The sequence below is a fragment of the Corapipo altera genome, unplaced genomic scaffold (assembly GCF_003945725.1).
Source record: "Corapipo altera isolate COAL_440 unplaced genomic scaffold, ASM394572v1 61305, whole genome shotgun sequence".
NCBI classification, from domain to species: domain Eukaryota; kingdom Metazoa; phylum Chordata; class Aves; order Passeriformes; family Pipridae; genus Corapipo; species Corapipo altera.
In genome coordinates, this window is record NW_020884909.1 from 3082645 (window position 1) to 3100579 (window position 17935).

The following is a 17935-nucleotide window of genomic DNA, read 5'->3' on the forward strand; positions in this document are numbered from 1 at the left end:
GTTCACACCCCCCCTCCATAGCCTTGATCCTATCGTGCTACGCACTTCCACCCTCTGCGCGCTGCTCTGTGTGCTGCTTCCCCTGCGGATCAGCATCATCTTGCCCCTTCTTCCCCCAGCCCTGCCACAGCTTTGCAGTCTTTTACCATACCCTGCTCCCGTCCCCTGCCATGGCTGCAGCCGCATACCTCCAGTTCTCACCTGCCACCGTCGTAGTGCCTTGCACCACTGTCCTGGCGTCCTCACCGCCTCCTCCCCTCTGCCATGCCTCAGCACACCTCCCTAGATAGATCTACACGCCCTGCCCTTCCCTGCAGCATGTTCTTTGGGGTCCCTACTTGCTCCCCCCCCCAGAGAGAGAGGCAATTTCATGGGAGGAAATCATGCCCAGGGCCTCGCTCAAGTCCACTGCCCCTGGAAAGGGAGGCAGTCCTAATCCCAACCCCCTTCTCCACTCTGTGGCCAGGGTTGCAGGTGCCTCCCTACATCCTTTTCCCTATGTGTGATTGGTTCCACGCATATCTCTTGTTTCCGAGGTCGGTTTTTCCTTCTTTCCCCTCCCCCCTCGCTCTGCTCTGCCCTTACTGACTCCTTTTTTTCCCCCAGAGTGGTGCTGCCAGGCAAGGCACAATTGGGAGCTCCACCCAACGCTCCAGTTTGCGGCTCTGCTTCCCGTTTTAACTTTCCCTTTGAACAACACGGCCGAGGCTGTGCTGTTGTTTTTGCTTGGCTCCTTTCTGAAGGCTGTAGGACGAGCGATCACGACTGATGCCTTGGCTGTGCTTTGCTCGCTTGTAAATGTTAGCTTCCTTTGGCTGTGTCACTTACGGTGGCTGAATCCAGCTTCCAACAGACTGCTTATGTGGGAAAGTCCGTCTCTGCTGTCCCAGATGACTCATCACAGAGATGAGTTTTTGTAGCTCATCCGTTCAGGCAGACTTTTTTTTTTTGTATAAGGGCTCTGTCCTTCCAATGCAGAACACTGCAGAGAGCTGTCCAGTTGCAATAGGGAACATTCTTTCTGTACAGCAGATTTGCTGCAAAGAGGAAGGCAATCAGCTTTATGGTGCGTGAAGAAATGGTTTGAATTGAGAGAATGAGATGTATGCTAAACGTTAGGGGAAGATTTTGAAGTTGTTTGGTCACTGCAGTAGACTGCCAGGGGGTATTGTGGAGTCTGTATTGCTTGAGGTTTGCTAAAAAAAAAAATAAATATACTTTAGATAAACATCTGTCAGGAGTGGCTTAAGGAAAGCTGATACAGACTTGGAGCACTGAGAGTGAAGCTGATATTTTGAAGTAATGTTTTGAAGTCTTTTCCAACCTTATTTGCTGTGATTCCTATCCAAATTGCTTTTCTGAAGTAGGCCCTTTCTAGATCTTCTTTATGAATTTGAATTGCTGTTCACTGTTCTGTTCTTAAATGAAAATGCAGGCTTATTTGTGGGTAACATTAGACCAAAATAAGAAGTAGATCAGTTGGTTTACATGTCTGGCTTGTTCATGGGTTTCAACTGATTGATTTTGTTTTTCAGTGACACTTGTGTTCCACTGTCATGGTGTGTGATGTAATAGTGCACTATTGAACTTTTCATTTGCTTTCCTCATGTGTGGCAAGATATGGTACAGCAGTTGAGCTTTGTATCCCATATATGTAACTGAAATATAAAGAATGGCTGTTTATTAAACACCCCAGCCATAAGCAATGTTGTGTCTCCTCAGGAAATCCAAATCAAGGGCTAGTTGCTGAATATTTTATCAGCAGTTTGTCTGGTATACGGATTGCAGAAACCTTGCAACCTACAGTACAGCATTACATTAGATCCTAATGTCTGTCTTATCCTCCCCTTTATCATTAAAAATAAATGTTATGTTCCTCGTCTGCCACTGTCTTTTTACTTTCCCTTCTTCCGTTTTTCCTGGGCAGGGCTCCATCAGACATTCCTTCATACTGCCTCACTTACTTTTTGCTTCTCTCTTTGTAGCTGCATGTTGGTCTTTGACATAGTCTCTCCCATTGCTGTGGGTGGCTCACCCTCATTCCTTATGACTTTGTTTTTCAAGTCAATTTCTCATTAACTTCATTCTTCAGCTCTGTAGCCTATTTGATTTTCATCTGCTAATCCTCATTTCTGTTTCTGAGAGAAATGATTACTTCTGTTTTGGTTCTGCCAGCCATTTTATCTGAGTACTGCACCTCCAGGTCCCTTTCTCATGACTGCCACCTCCCCCTCTTATTTGTCATAATGCACCTACCTGTGACTGATAATTGAACTGGGTAGATTTCTTTGTTGTCTTCTTCCTGACTCTTTATTTCATATTCAATTATCCATTTTCACTACTGAATACGTTTCCCAGTTCCTTTGCTTTGCAGGCTGTCTAAAGCAATGCCTCAGGCCTTTTCCTGTATCTCTTCCCCTGCAGAATCTAAAGATTTCCAGAGAAAAACTGATTAGAATTGACTTGTTTACCTTTGCTCAGCACTATTGATTGCTGCTTACAGAGATGGATTTGCATGTTTGCCTTCTGCTTTTTCTCATTTTTAACTGCTTAGTCTGACCCCAAAGCCCCATTCATTCAATTTTCCTGTTTTAATTCCAAATTACTGGGGTTTACCTCTTGCTGCCATCTTATTCCCTTCCTAATTTTGGTATGAGTTACTATTATCAGTCCTTAGCTGACAGTCAGCTCCAGTCTGCTTCCCTTCTTTTCCAAACTCCTGAATGGAAGAATGTATGTTTGTCCTGTCTCTTCATACTAAATTAATTCCAATCCATATTCTGTGTTGTGCTGAAATTGTCTTCAGTAATGGTTCTACAAACTTCTTCTTCTACCCAAGTTGAAAGGATTCCTCTTCTTTCTTACCCTCCTTGACCTCTGCTCTTTTCAATACTGTGTGTAATCCTCTGCCTTATTTTCCCTGGGCAATTTCCCTGGTATCACAGAATATTTTGAGTTGGAAGGAACCCACAAGGATCATCGAGTTGAGCTCTTAAATGAATATGGGGATATACCTGCTGAGGCACTTAGAATGGGTATATTCTTTCTAGTTAATTTCTTGTTTCCATTTTGGTCTTATTCCATGTTTGCACGAAGTTCTTCTGCTTCCCCTGGTGTAGTATCTTCTGTGATCTGCTCTTGTTCTTTATCATTGCAACCAGAGTTCCTGTTCGCGTGTTTTTCCTTTTTGGTGTTAAAACAGTATCATCATCTTCTTTTTTTCTTTAGGGGTTTGTGCTGTTCTATACTTATTTAGTTTCACTAAGCTGTAATTACTTTTGTGCTTACTGTCTCTTGACTACCACCATCTTGAACCTTGAGCTTGCTGAGAAAAGCTTTGTGGGGTGTCCGCTACATCCTAACACTTGTCAGAAAGCAGTCTGGGTACTCATAATTAGTTACCATGAACACATCTTCCTAACACTTTTTTGAATTGTAGTTTAGCCAAAGCCTGCTGGTCTATATGAGATGAAGACCTGTAAAGGACAGGAGAAAGAAACCCCACCTCTGTGTGTCTCCTCTCTGGCACTGCTGTTAGTTGCCAGTACCTTAATGTGATTTCAGCCCACTGTCTCCTCTTGGCCATATCTTTATCATGAGATGGGTGTTTTCTCAAGGTGGGTGCTTCTGTCTGTGTGGATCTCTTTCATTGTGGGTCTGCCATGCAACAAAAGTTAAAAAGTTTCTGCTTACTTTTGATAGAGGTTGTTCCGGTTTGGTGGAGATGGTTGGTTGGTTGGTTTTTTGTTTTAGTTGGGGTTTTTTGTTTGTTTGTTTTTGTGGGGGTTTTTTTGGTGGTGGTTTTTGTTCCTTTTTTTGTGGGTTTTTGTTTGTTTGTTTTGTTTCATTGTTTTGTATTTTTGTTTGTTTGTTTTGGTTTTTTTTTGGTGTGTGCTGTTTTGGAAATTGTATTCTCTACCTAATGTAAACATCTTTTGAGCAAATGGTGCTGAAGTTCCGAGCTGATAGAACAACTAAGTTTCTTTCAGATCTTTAGTTTCATTGAAGAAGAAAAATGGAATCTGTGGTTGAATGGCAGTATTCTCTTCTCTTGCATTTCATTCTTCTCCTTCATCAGTGATATTTTCTATTATCTCACAGCATTAATCCATTATAAAATTGGATTTGCAGGAGGTAACTGTTGGAGTTCATCACTCTTATGTCACCATAACTGTTAGGCTGCACTGTAAATCCATTTGTTCAAAGTAATCTGTAACAGACTTTTTCTAAGGAAGAAAACTTGCACTACAGTGTAACTCAGATTGCTCTGCTGATCTAGTTTATAGCACAGTTCCATAAAGTTTGCATCATTATATCTGAGCAGACAGACATTAATAGATCATGAAAGGGAACGAGGTATGGGGAGAGGCAGACCTTAAACTGCTTTCTCATGGGACATTTGTAATACATAATCCATTCTCTCTTCCTGCTGTTCTGCAGTTGGAGCGGCTGATTGGAGTTAAAAGGTTTATTTTGGCAACATGTCATAGGGGGCAAAGCAACTTATTGAGATCTTTGTGTTGGGATTGGGAAATACTATGTGTGTTTGTATATTTTATCTCTATACATTACTGACTTAATCCAAGATATGTGTGAGAGAAGCTTGAAATATTGACAGAAATTGGAGGCATGACTGGAAGAAACAAAGCACATGTTATTCTTGGTGGTTTTAGTGGTGGCCTTGGTTTTTGAAAGACTGTAAGAACTTCCCATTGTTAGAGGAGATGAAGACAGATCATCCATTAACTTTCCCTTGAGCATCTGCTATCAAAGCAACACTGAATAAATCTGGAGTTCCTAACTTTCTAAAAAAACTCACCGTTCTGATGAAATGTCTCTGCTAACCTGTTATGGACAATACAGATGGCTAATTGTACACTAGTGGTATCTTCAGCTGTCGGAGGTTCTTGCAGTCAAATGAGTATAAGGGGCATCCAAACATGCCTGTTTCACTGTGGGCAGGGGTATGATCATGGAAGAAAACCAGCTGAATAAGGGTGTTGATGAACAGAAACAGAATGAGTTGTGAATTTTAATTCCAGGAGATTGGAAGCTTGCTTTCAGTTCAGTACATTAACAGTAGATGAGGCTTCCATTTGAGCCTCTGACAAGAAAAAGTAGTATGAAGGGTGAAGCGTACAAGCAGGATCCAGAAACATACTAGTGGGTCAGGTATCTCATGAAGTTGTTGGTGACTTTTCTTTATTTCTGATCTGTGAGCTCTGTTAGATTCCCGTGAAGCATGAGATGTCCTTTTACAAATGCTGTCACAAGCAACCTGTGCAAGTAATTCCTTTCAATCTTAACACAGAAAGAAATATTTCAACTGCATAGATACTTGTAAGTACTCTTTAAATTCATGTACTAAGGTTTTAGACTACCCTTCAGTTACGTCACTTGTTAAAAGTTGTAAGCAGCAAGTTATTTTCTTTACTTTGTCAGGTAGTTCAAAGATCAACTTTTTTTATTTTTAAGAGCTTCAGGAAGTGATAGTTTGTATTAAGAACAATAATGGGACCTAGCATCCTTATAAGACTTTTTTTTTTTTTTTTTAATAAAGTGAGAACAGTTTTGGAAAAGATTGATTATCTTGCACTGTTAATAGGGAGTGCTAAATCCAAAGCTCGTGGTATTGTAATCTATGGGGCATCAAGAATACTGTCAGCCATCAGACTTTTAGGCTAATAATAGTGCAACTATGTTCAGTATCACCCAACTGATGGCTTTTATTTTTCATTATGAAGAGATGTCAATGTTTGTTATGTAGTGAAGTTGTCAACTGTCTTTATGCTGTTTACTCTGAAGACAAGCTTTGCAATAACTGTGCATGCCTCTTTCTCCTGTGGGCTGACTATAATTTCTGCTCCTTTGAACTTAGTGGGTTCTTTTGTGAAAATCAGAGCTTGCAAACCAACTTAACATAAACTGTGTCTTTGATATTTTGTATTTGAATCTTTCTCACTTAAAGCAGCTCTTGGAAAATTGTGTAAATCTTAGGCTTAGCTTCTAAAAAAAACAGTTATGCAGTGTTGCCAGGTGACTTCTACCTGCTGATTAAACTGATTGCTAATTTTTACCTCTGTTTGATGAAACTGTACTGAGACCTTTTTGTGTATAAATTTTAGAGAAAGAGTCTGTGTTGGTGAATATATGATAGGGTTCTCTTAGGTCTTCCAACCACTTTGAAGTTTCACAGACTTCGTAAATAAATGTCAGTGCCTTGATTGCCCTCCTGTTGCTGAGCACCCCCCCCCCTTTTTTTTTAATTTTAAAAAAAATTTTCTAGGTAAGCATTTTCCTAATGTGGAATAAAAGCATATATTTGTGTGACAACAGCCTCAGAAACATCTGTATGTGTATTTTAAGAAGAGAGAAGTGTCACCTTCGTTTAGAAATTCAGCTTTATAGCCCAAAGATTAGTTTTCAGTGCTTTAATATTTCAACACCCAGTGTGCATTGCACTGCAAGAGTAGGAGATGACTGCTTGTATGTCGGAGAGCTGAGGTTCCATACTGCATTTTTACAAGGTAGTTCCTGGCTGTCATTGTTTAAACCAGTAATATTGCTGGACTCTGGTGGAGAGTCCTGGCGAGAAGAACACGGCGACTTGTGCCTCACAACATAATGTACAACGTGCCTGCTCTTAATTAATGCCAGGTAGTTAAGCTGCTGTTTGCAGCAGAAATGAGCACTGGCCTGTTGTGTTTTTGTTTTAAATTGAAACCACTCTTGCTGCTCTCCAGATACTGTCTGACTGAGGAAGAGACCTCTGAATGCTGTATACAGATCTGCAGAAACAGAAAAAGAAACCCGTTTAAGTACTTCGTTCAAGGTCATGATAACCATCTCCTGGGAATGCTTTGACAGACTCCCCCTAGTTTGCTATGAAAAACTGAAAAATTATTGCCTACTTATAAAGGCGTATGCTTATGTAATAAACTAAGGGCTGAACACATTATTTCCCTTTCCATTCTCCTCCCTCTCTTTCTTCCTTAAGTCAGAGCTTTCTTAGCGTTGGTTCTTGTTAATCTCATATACTTCCAGTGTCCTCAAGCACTGCCCTCGTATTGTAATCCCGAGTGGGGTTTTTTTTTGGTTTTGTTTGTTTGTTTTTTCTTATTATGCTAGAATTTTGGACCTGTAAGTCAGGACTTGGTATTTAGGCAGCCATGATTTTCGCTTGGCAAACCCATTTGAATGTAGGATACATTTTTAAGGAACATGTAGCAAACTGCTATGACTGTCTCTATTAAGTAGCAACGTTGTTATTTTTCACAGCAGTGCTGTGCAGGCCATGAGCTCTTAGTGAGCTGCGATGTCTTTGGTCTTGAATTCACGTGAAGAGAGTGCAAAAAAACAAGGGCAGCATTTTCCATGGAGTGTTCTTCATCTGGAATCCACATTTCATGCAGAGACCAGTAACTGGGGAGTTCTGCTGTGATTTTATTTTTGTTTGTTTGTTTGTTTTCTTTGTGTATGTGTGTTAATGTCGTGTGATAAAGCTAAGACATTTGGAAGCAAAGTGTGTATTGTAGTTGGGCAATGTTTACTAGTCCAAAGTTTGAAAATGTTTTATAATTTGGGACTTGCAGGGCATGGAAGGAATAAAATTTGAGATTCTGTGAAACCGGTTGATATACAAGCAGGAAGTTCAAATGTGATTAAGTAACTTGGTATGTGCAAAATGTCTTCAGAAGTGAAATGTTTTGTGCTTTTGGTTTTGGGGTTTTTGTTTGGGTTTTTTGTTGTTGTTGTTGTTATTTTGTTTTTGTTTGCATGACTGATTTTTATTAATTATTAAGAATCACGGAAGTACCACAAATGCATTGAAATTAATATTTTAGTCCCCTGAAAAATATTTCTGTGATATTTGTAAAGTGTCCTTATTTATTGCTGCCTTCAAATAAGTACTTAACAATGGGTTATGAAGAAAAGAAACAATAATTAAAGACTTAGAGAGTTAAAAACTGGGCTTTTGTCTGCAGATGGCCTGATTTCTAAACTTCAAAACCTCAGCAGGTGTGCTGATCAGCTCTTTATTTAATCAGCTGTGTTATGCTTCAAGATAAATATTTAAATTGTTGACTGAGGTGGAAGCATGTAATAAAGGAGTTTTGGAGCAATGTTTAATATGAGTTGACTGTCAAGATGAGTGGAAGATTATATACAACACATGTCATATTCAAGAGTGGAGTCTCCGCATAGGAGTTTGCAGGGTAAACATCTTCATATTGCATCATCAGTAATATGATGTCCTGTGGGATCTCAGTTTTGTTAACCTTGTGTTAAAAACTCATAGATGCTCTTTGTAGCATCTGAGAATGTTCGTGAAGTAGCATATGTGGGCACACTGAATTGGTGGTATTCTTAGTCTCTGTCTCAAGAGAAGCAAAGTATAAACTCATCACCCTTTGGTGGATAACTTTAAAGCAGTATTATACCATCAGAAAACTTTTCCTAGCAGGACCTTTGAGTTTCATACCTAAAAAGAGCAGATGCATCTTTTTGGTGGTCGGGGCACTGGAGGACAAGAAAATAGGGATGTGGGTGCTTACATGCAAAGTACTGTTATATGGCTCTTAGTCTCAAGTGTCACTAGTGTCTGCCATGCAGTAAATTGAAAAATACAGGGTTTTGTAGTGAGGTCAAAGCAGGAATTAAAAAAAAAAAAAAAAGGGAAAAAAAAAAAAGAAAAAAACCCTCAGGATGTTAAACTCCGCTGTGATTTGCGTGCCCTGTTATGCAGTCCATTTAGGAATTGCCCACATGTGTTTGGGCTTCTTTCTAGAGATGACTGCCACCTCAGCTGTGACAGTATTACAGTGACAAGCTCTCTTGTGCCTGGGAGTGGGAGACGTTGCTTCACTTTTGTAAGTCTGGGGCAACTCAAGCCCCTGTCTCCGAGGAGAATTCAATCATCAGCAGCCTCTTTGGGGTAGGAGCAGTAAAACTGTTCTCCCACAGAGGTAGATCCAGGCCAAGGCTACACTAACCATTCTTTTGGTATGTTTATGGAGATATTTTTATTGATACAATGTAGTTCATTCTTCCAGGGAACTGGTATAGTTCAGTAGAGTAAAAGTTTGTGTTTGCTGGTGTGTGTTCCTGCTCTAGTAATGGAGGCGTAATAGTAATTTGCTGTGTGATAAATCAGTTTTATTGCAAACCTGAGAGATCATCTGAACTCATGATAATAAGTGCTGTAAACTGCTGTTTGGTACTTTATCTGAACGCCTGTAAGTCACGCACGGGAAGTCTGTGCATAATGGTGAACATTTTTAACTGAGTCAACTGTGCACAGTGTTCTTAGACTTCATGGTGAAGTAAACTGAGGGTTTTCTACAAAAATGTGACATGTCTGGTCAAGTCATGAGCTGATTATAGTTTTGGTGCTTCAAGGCTTTGTTCTGGACACTTAAAACAGTGCATTCACCGCATGAAAATTTAACGTAGAGAACTACTTTACAGTCTTCAAAATAACAGAAGATCATGGAATAATCATGGACTTAATGCTCTTCAGAGCTGACAAACGTAGACTTTCATATTGTCAGGGACTCTAGACTCTGTTTCCTTGTGAGGGTGTTACATGTCTTTTTTTCTCCCCCTCAGTATGAATTCCTTCGTGCAGTGTATTTAACAGGTTTAAAAGCTAATGCTTTTGTTTGAAAATGTGAAACAACTTGCTAGATTTTAATTTTATGTTCTGACATTTTACACACTTGTTTAGATGAGTCATTACCTGCTAAGTTGGCTGTAGATGCAGAGAAATGCTCATGAAGTAGTTACTAATTTGCGTTTATAGTGAGACACACTTTAGTCTACATCTGTAATTGATATCATGTATGTTTTGACCACTCTGTAGTGGTCAGATGCAGCCTACCAGTCATCTTATTCACTGCAGTTTGAAATTTGTAATGATGGAAGAGGAATGGGTAACTTCATTTGGTGTCTGGAACAGGCTCCCCAAGGAAGTGGTCACAGCACCAGGCCTGTCTGGATTCAAGAAGCGTTTTGACAACACTCTCAGGCACATGGTGTGATTCTTGGAGTGCCCTGTGGAGGGCCAGGAGTTGAAGTCTGTGGTCCTGGTGGGTTCCTTCCAACTCAGCACATTTTATGATTCTGTGTCAAAATGGCTTCTGCTTATGGACTAGGGTGCATATCTTTGTTTTAGGCCTCAGGTTAGAGAGTTCTGAAAACATCCTAAACTGTTAATGCTTGGGGTCTGGACTCATTTCCTCTTTCTCTTTAGGCTCTGGGATTAAGATCTGTTCAGAGGTGGAGGAAGTTTCATTAGGACAATACAGAATTGCTGCTAGTTATTCTTTTAAGCAGCTGAGTAGTGTAGAAAAGTGTTCCATGTCTCATGCAGAAAAATGCCATGCTCTCTGTTAAACCTGGAGAAGTACATTCTTGTGTTGGAAACAGTTTGGTAAACTACTAAGTTGTGGCTCCTCTTATTGATAGGTGGAATGCTTACTGGTAAAGGTCAGCATGTGACTAGTACTGTTCTTTAGCTTGTAAAGATATATAAAATGAGTAAAGAATCATTTCCTAGTCATTGGGAAATACTAATAAATGTTTCAAGAACTGTGTGTGTTTTTCTTTTTTTTTTTCTTTTTTTTTTCTTTTTCAGTGTGTGTACGTTTCAACAGCACGTGAAGATGCAGTTTTAAACATAGCTTGCAGGACAACTTCTGAACTGGATGACTTCTTGCTCGTCATCTTTTTAACCTGGCTTGCCCATTTTCTGGGGAGTCATGCCCTTATGTGTCCTTTTGTGGCGTGCGCAGTATCGCAAATGGACCCTCCAACTTTGAAGGGTCAAACCTTGCAATGTACATGTAAAATTTATGTATTATGTACTCACTCTGCTGTTGGAATAAACTGAACGTTACTTATCAGTTGAATCTTGGCACTTTATCAGCATCAGTCTGCATCCTTGGAAAGGTGGAGGCTGGAGGACTCTGTGGCAGGACAGGATGAAAATCCTTTTTTGCCTCTAAGGGCTGTTTATTGATGCTGTGTGCACACTGACACTGTTTGTTTCCTATGTAGATAGATAGGTACTACACAATAATTTCCGAGTTCCTGATTTAAATAAACAGCAGTTATTTATATTTACTCTCCTCTATTGAAGTACAGTTGTATGAACTCTAAGTCCAGATGTAACATCAAGGTGATAAAAAAAACAAACAGAGGATGTAGTTAGATTAATGTGGTTATTAGAATGGGGGTTTATAACAAATTATCCTAACCTGGAACATCGGTAGCAATATCCCTGAAGATTTTTAAAAGTACAATAAAAAATATTTTTTCACTTAAAAAAACCCCATGAAATATTTACAACCCAAAATTTTTAGTATCTTCTTATCGTTACTGAAACTTATTAGAGATTGTAGGAATGAATATTCCAAATTTTTTTACAGTCACTCTGTAAAAAAACCCTGACATTAATTAAAGCTATGTGAAAACTTAACTTATATAATTACTTGTAGTGATTTAAACTACTTTTTTTACCAGTATCTTTAGCACAGATTGCACAATCTGTGTAATGGTACACAGTTACAATTTTCCTTCAGAAAATTAATGGTTCTTCTCCCATGCCCCAAAATAATAATTTTGAAAATTATTGATTCAGCTGAGCTACCTTGGCAGTGACAGCTAATTCAGCAGTGATGATGCAAAGATCCTGTTAGGTACCTTTAAGCTTAATATAAGACTGAGGTCAAACTATTGCTGCTGAGGAAGGGTCTCTTAACAAAAACTCAGTTACTCTTAAATATCAGAGAACCTGAACGAGAAGAAAGAAAAAAAAAAAAAACCAAACCAGGAATTGTCTCCACTGCGTGAAGAACTATGATCAGAACTTTCTCTTTGTTAGATATCAGAGGATCTCATTATACTAGTCAGAAAGACCAAAGGAAGTCAATCCCATCTAGTTCCATGGCTTTTAAAACTGTCAGTTTGGTTATTAGCTGGGTTCTGTGCTTAAAAACTAAATAAACTATATCCCACTTAAAAGAATGGTCACAGACGAACACCATTTTGAGGAACAAATGGGAGTTCAGGTATTTGTGCAGACCAGTGTTTGACGGCCTAATACAACTGTTCCATGAAAGGAAGATGCGTCTTAAACTTCATTAAATTTTGTAAATTAGAGCAGGGAGGAAGTCTTTCAATGATTGTGCGGTTGGTGTCGTGATTGAGATATTAAAAAATTGGAAGGTGGATGTAGTATAGAATGGAAACTAAGGACCTGAATTGATTAAAAATTCAGTGTGCATTGTTGAGGAGAGAGCAGGCAATGAATTTTTTTTTTTCCCCCCCAACTTTTAAGGAAAGGTCAAAAAATGAATTAATATAAATGGTGAAAGCAGTGGTGAAGTTCACATACACAGGTTCTGTGTCTGGCAGTCCTGTAAACCCGCCAGTTGCACCAACAAAAGTTTCAGAAGTCCCAAGTGGTGTGAAAAGTCACACCCTTAAAGGATGGTGTGAGCTGCTAAGGGGAGGATGGGTCAAATGCTGAAGTGCTTCAATATCCTGATCTGAAAAACCTTTGTAAATCTAGGCCTGATTGTTTAGATGGATGAATCAAAATGCCATACCTTGCTTTCGGTAGAAAGCAAGTGGCCATTTCTAAGTGTGGAAAATAAGAAAACTTATTCTCAGTTCCTGCAAATGGAAAACTGGATGCTTTGCAGCATCTTCATTTTGTGTTAGAACCAGGTGGAAAGAAAAAAAAGAAACTAAACCAAAGCAATTTGTTGGTTCTTAAGAGAGAATGTCAAAATTATTTGTGTGCATCTCTGTTAAAAAAAATATTTCAACTTTTCTGTCTTATTTTCTCCTATTTTGACTAGAACTGGAACTGATTTAAACCAAGTGCTGAAGTAGAAGAATATTGGGTCACTGTTTTTCATCTGCATCTAAGGTTTTGTGTAGCATTACTTACGAATAGGGGTGATGAACCATTTGTCCTGGGCCATTTGTGGACCTTCCAGGAGTTCAGAGCACCTGCACTTGAGAGCCTCTTCTTTAGCCAGAATGGCACAGCTCATGTAACTATCATGGTATCTCCCAAAATATAACACCACTTGGCTTTGCTTCCTGTGGAAATTGCTTTAAATTTTGTCTTCTCTGGACTTTTGACTAGTGAATCTTTCTGTAGGGTTTTGATTGGATATTCTTCATCCTAGGTCTCTTAAGAGAATTGTTTTGGGCTGAAAAATGTGAAGGTTGTATTTGTTTGTTCTGGTTTGGTTTTGATTTTTTTTGTCCTCGACTAACTGAATGAAGCTGTGACTTTATTATTACAACCTGGATGTTCATATGAAAATTGGAATACTCCTGTGCTCTCTAGCTGCTAGTTTATGCTCACTAGCTTAGCTAAAGCCCAGAGTATAACCTCTTCCTGCAACTTCTTTTCATCCAGTGGTTGTTACTCATGCTAGTTATTCACTGGGTTGCCCTTAATTCAGCCCACCTGCCTCACTAGTACCTTCATTTTCTTCTTCTTGAAACATGTCATCTGATCACTGAGACTTTTTCTCTCTGCTGCTTTAATCATAGTGTTGCAACATCCTCAGTTGATGGCAAATTCCATCTTTATCCTCACCGTATTCACATCTTTGCTACTTACACACTGCTTGATTATCCGTTTATATAGTGCTGCAGATGTTATTTAATAGGCTTCTTGCTTCAGTCACATCACTCCCAAATTTTACACTGCATGAGGCATTTTGTGTTTAAAATAAATTGTAGCTCCTTGTTTCTGTAGTCCCCTGGTGACATGCTGTGTTTTCACACTTCCTTGTGCTCTTATGTGTGTTGCCCTCTGGTTAGGGCACATGACTGTTGTATGACACCTTAAATGTGCTGCCATTGCAGTTAACAGTGAAAGTGGTAACCACTGGTTTTGGCTACGCTAGTTTTGGAAAAAGAAATCTGGAGGAGGGGTTTCTATACTTGTTTTGGAGTGATGGGAAATGCAATGAATAGCAAGAAAATAACCTCTTTCTATTTTGCGCTTGCATACAAGTACTTGCTGTCTTGAGACTGCGTAGCTCTGAATTCAGCTAGAAAAGCCAGCAGCTAGTGTGCTGGCATTCTTCCTATTTCATCTTCTGCAAGAGAAAACCTAACTGTAGGCATCCAGCTTTCTATGTGTGGAATATTAAGACGTGATTGTAAAACTGCTGCAGCAAAGGGTTCTGATTTGGTTTTGAGTTTGCTAAGTCTTGTGCAAAATGGACGGACGTAAACTTCTGAACACACTCATTTGGGTTCTTAAGTAAATAACTCATACAATCACCACAGGAAAGCTGTTATGGGCAGGAAAATTGTTGTCAACCTGCAAGTTTGTCTTGGAGAGAAAGACTCTTTTGCCAGCTTCCCACTTTTGACTGATAATGCTCCTGATTCTCTGTGCTTTCATGTCAGTACAGATTGACCTGATCTTTGTTAATGGCAAGAATATTCTTAGGGAGCCTAGCATAAATTATGAAAGCTCTGTTTGAAGAGAAAACTTTAAATGAGTCAAATAGTTTCAAAAAAATTCTTTTTTTTCTTTTCTCTAGGTTATTTATCTTTCTTGCATAAGCAAATACTGTAGGCTCTTAATCCATCTGGAAGAAAGGCTAAAATCAGTAGAAGTGCTGAATTAGGGTTTCAGGCAAAGCATGTCTGCTGACATGATATGGTATTTCAGTTACAACGGAGACAAAGCATAGTTTGCAGACTGCAGAACAAACAGCATTTGTTAAACCTTATGTTGGCCATAGATTAACAATTAGTGTTGCCAAAGCATGAATATCACAGTCTGAGTAGATACCTAAGGGTGTAGAGTGGACAGGAAGCATTCAGTAGAGAGACACAGATACTGAAATCAAAGACAAGAATAAAGGACTGTGAAGCTAAGGAAGAAGATTTAGTAGGAATCCAGAATACAAGGAAGCAACTGAGAAGAAAATAGCAGATAGATAATGGCAGCTAGCTCAGCTAGCTTGGGTTGTAGCAAGGACTGGAGAGAAGAAAGATTGGACAGGCTACTGAAGATGGGTGTTGTTTTAAAACATGTTTAATTTCATAAGTTTTTACTATGCTAGGTGGTTAAAAGTTAGTAAGTATGTAGTGCCTTTTGAGTTGCCTCCAAGACTACTCTTTGTTTAAAATACCTTCCTGCCTTTTTTTGTTGTTGTTTGGTTGGTTGGTTTGTTTATGTTTTTGGGTTTTTCTATAGATATGTTTTGTAGCACAGTAAGAGCTAGGGACCCAGAATTAATTTCCCTGTGTAACCTTCTAACTATGTGCTACATCATGGCATTTCAGGTTTCTTTTTAACATATAAATTGCAGTCCACTTAGTAAATAAAATGGATTACTTATGGTAACTGTTACTTATGGTAAATGTGACTAGTCAGACAACCTAAATCCTTGCCAGAGCTATTCCAGAGGCTTTAAAAAATCCTATTAAAAGATTTTGTTTGCAGGTGCTACAGAAGAGGATAAAAAAAACAACAAACAAAGCACAGTCTCGGCAGAGCATTCTATTGCTCCCTCTTTTGCCAAGGGCAGTTTTTACTTTTGAGACCACAGCTATAGGTGAAATTTGTCTCTGCTGTTTGTAAATAAAACTAAATTTCTGAAGAATCTGGAGTTCTTGGAGGGAATTTAGGAACAGGAAGCATGAAGCCTTATGTATTTTCTGCAATTATCATTATGCTAATTATAACAACATAAATGTCACAATCATGTTGTAAATGTTAAGTTTGAATCGTGTGTTAGTGCTGAGTGTAAACTGCCAGGATCAGAAGACAGTTTTTTTGAATGTGGGTAGTAGGGTGCATAATATGACCTTTTAGCACCCTTCACTACTGATTATTGAGTAAAATCTAAAGAAGCTGGACTGTTCAGAGCTCACAGTAACTTTGCAGAGTTTGAATTAAAATTATATTTATCATATCTGTAAGTGGAACTTCCTTAATAAAATCTTGCAAAGGTAACATGGAATTCCCTAATGCAAAGTCAGACGACTTAGAAAACTGTGTGTTTTTGAAGCATGATGCATGCAGAATTTAATTTGTATTTACCCAGTTTTTAGCTTTCTAATAGTAGTATTTGAAAAGTATTTGCTTTGTGCCTGTGTAATAACAAAAGCCAAAGTCATGAATGTGAAAAAATGACCTTGCTTATATTATGTACATTACACACTATTGCTTTTTTTGATTAAAAATCTGCAAAATACATAGTAGAGATAAAAGCTGTTGATATTTCATCCAGCCATTTTGGTTTAATTGAGTACTGATGTTCGCTACCTTGTTAGCAAAATCCTGAAGATGCTTCAGAGTCTTGAGAGAAAAAAAAAAATCTGAATAGGTTGCCCTCTTTGCTCTGTCCCTGGAGGGAACTGTTTTGTATTCTTGCTGTATCAATCTCCTTTTCTTCCTCAAGGATTAAAAATGTGTGCATTTTTGGGGTCTCAGGAGTCCTATCTGAAGACTTAGTATTAGGAAGCCAATTGAAAAAGCTCATCTATAATCAATGTTTTTGTTGTAATAAACAAATTCTGATATGCTTAGATTTGTACTACAGCTAATGCTTATTCTTTTCCTGAAACCTTTTTGCGTAGATGATTCTTTTTAACAGATTTTAATTATCTTGGCAATGTATACACACTTGAGAACTTTTACCTCACAAGCAGCAAACTATTTGAATTGCTTACAACTATCTCTTTGTACTTTGCAGTAGAGCCTCCATCTTTGAGTATTTCAACCTTTAAGTACACAACTTTCCTTCCTGGCACCATCACAATATAGGCTAGGGATTTCTTTACTGAGATGTTAAGCTCAGCTGCTTTGTGGCAGATAGAGAACTGTTCATTAAAAAGCAATTTCTTGCCTCCTTTCTACATGCACTGTAATTGCTAAACCTGCCAACAGTGTTTGAAAACTTAGGGACTTTTGGAAAGTTTAACATTTTATCCTGCTTGGAAATCAGATTACTGAAAGGTAGCTGTGGAAGACTGAAATAAAGAGATATCATCAATTTCATGCCATTAATTTCTGTTTCATATTAATAAAAAGTCAAGTGAAAATAACCTAGTTTGTGGATAAATATTTGTAAATTCTTGGATAGATTACCTCTTTTCTGGATAAATAATATTTGTTGATCTAGCTTCCTGTGGAAGCACTTCTTTTGAAGTCTTTTGACCAAGCTGCTTCAGCTACCTCAGAGCTTAAGGATGGCTCCTGCAGCGTGTTAATACCCCATAGAATAATTTTCTGCCTTTTTCTGTTGTGAGCAGACAATTAAAGTGTTGTTAACCTCATCTCTCTCTTCTCACACAAGAGCTCCAAGCGAGAGTGGAAGCCTCTGGAGGACCACAGCTGCACAGATGTACCATGGCTGCTCTTATTCATCCTCTTCTGCATAGGAATGGTGAGTAAAACTCAGATAATCCTGTAAATGTTATATAGTTAAAGAGTTTGCATTCAGAAGAAAGGAATTTTCAAACCCTTCAGTAACTTCATCACTGGGAAAAGTCAGGGTATATTTGCATGAGAACCTCTGGCTGTAGAACAGAAATGGGTAGTATGTCCTTTGTAGGGATCCATAATTTATTGTTTGTGCCAATTCTTTCTTCAGCTTCTCTTCCCCTCCAGTTTCATTGGTAAGTGATTTACATCATGAAGATGTATCACTTGAGTCACGTTTCTTATGGGGCTGGATGTCCCAGAAGTGATAGCTTTGAGTCTGGTAAACAGTTCTGTGAATGACAGTAAACTTTCTGTGAGAAACAAAGATCCTGAGTATCAAAGAGTTGACTGCTTTTGGGGGGGGGGGGGTTGGTTTGGTTTGTTTGGGGTTTTTGGTTTGTTTGTTTTTTGTTGCCTTTTTTTTTTCTTGGATGCTTAGTAGAAGCAGCTACTGTT

The 17935-nt window shown here is 38.8% G+C and overlaps 1 protein-coding gene across 4 annotated transcripts in view; it reads left to right on the forward strand.

The window, feature by feature from the left end:
* The window catches only part of SLC44A1 (solute carrier family 44 member 1), a 74258-nt gene that overhangs the window by 702 nt on the left and 55621 nt on the right, over nucleotides 1-17935 (forward strand). For all 4 annotated transcript variants that reach the window (XR_003529256.1, XM_027653099.1, XM_027653098.1 and 1 more), the window contains exon 2: nucleotides 17352-17441. Coding sequence is in view for 3 of the 4 variants with exons in the window: in XM_027653099.1 (XP_027508900.1) it covers nucleotides 17352-17441 (90 nt within the window). In the remaining variant the exon portion in view is untranslated. The remainder of the gene's footprint in view (nucleotides 1-17351; nucleotides 17442-17935) is intronic.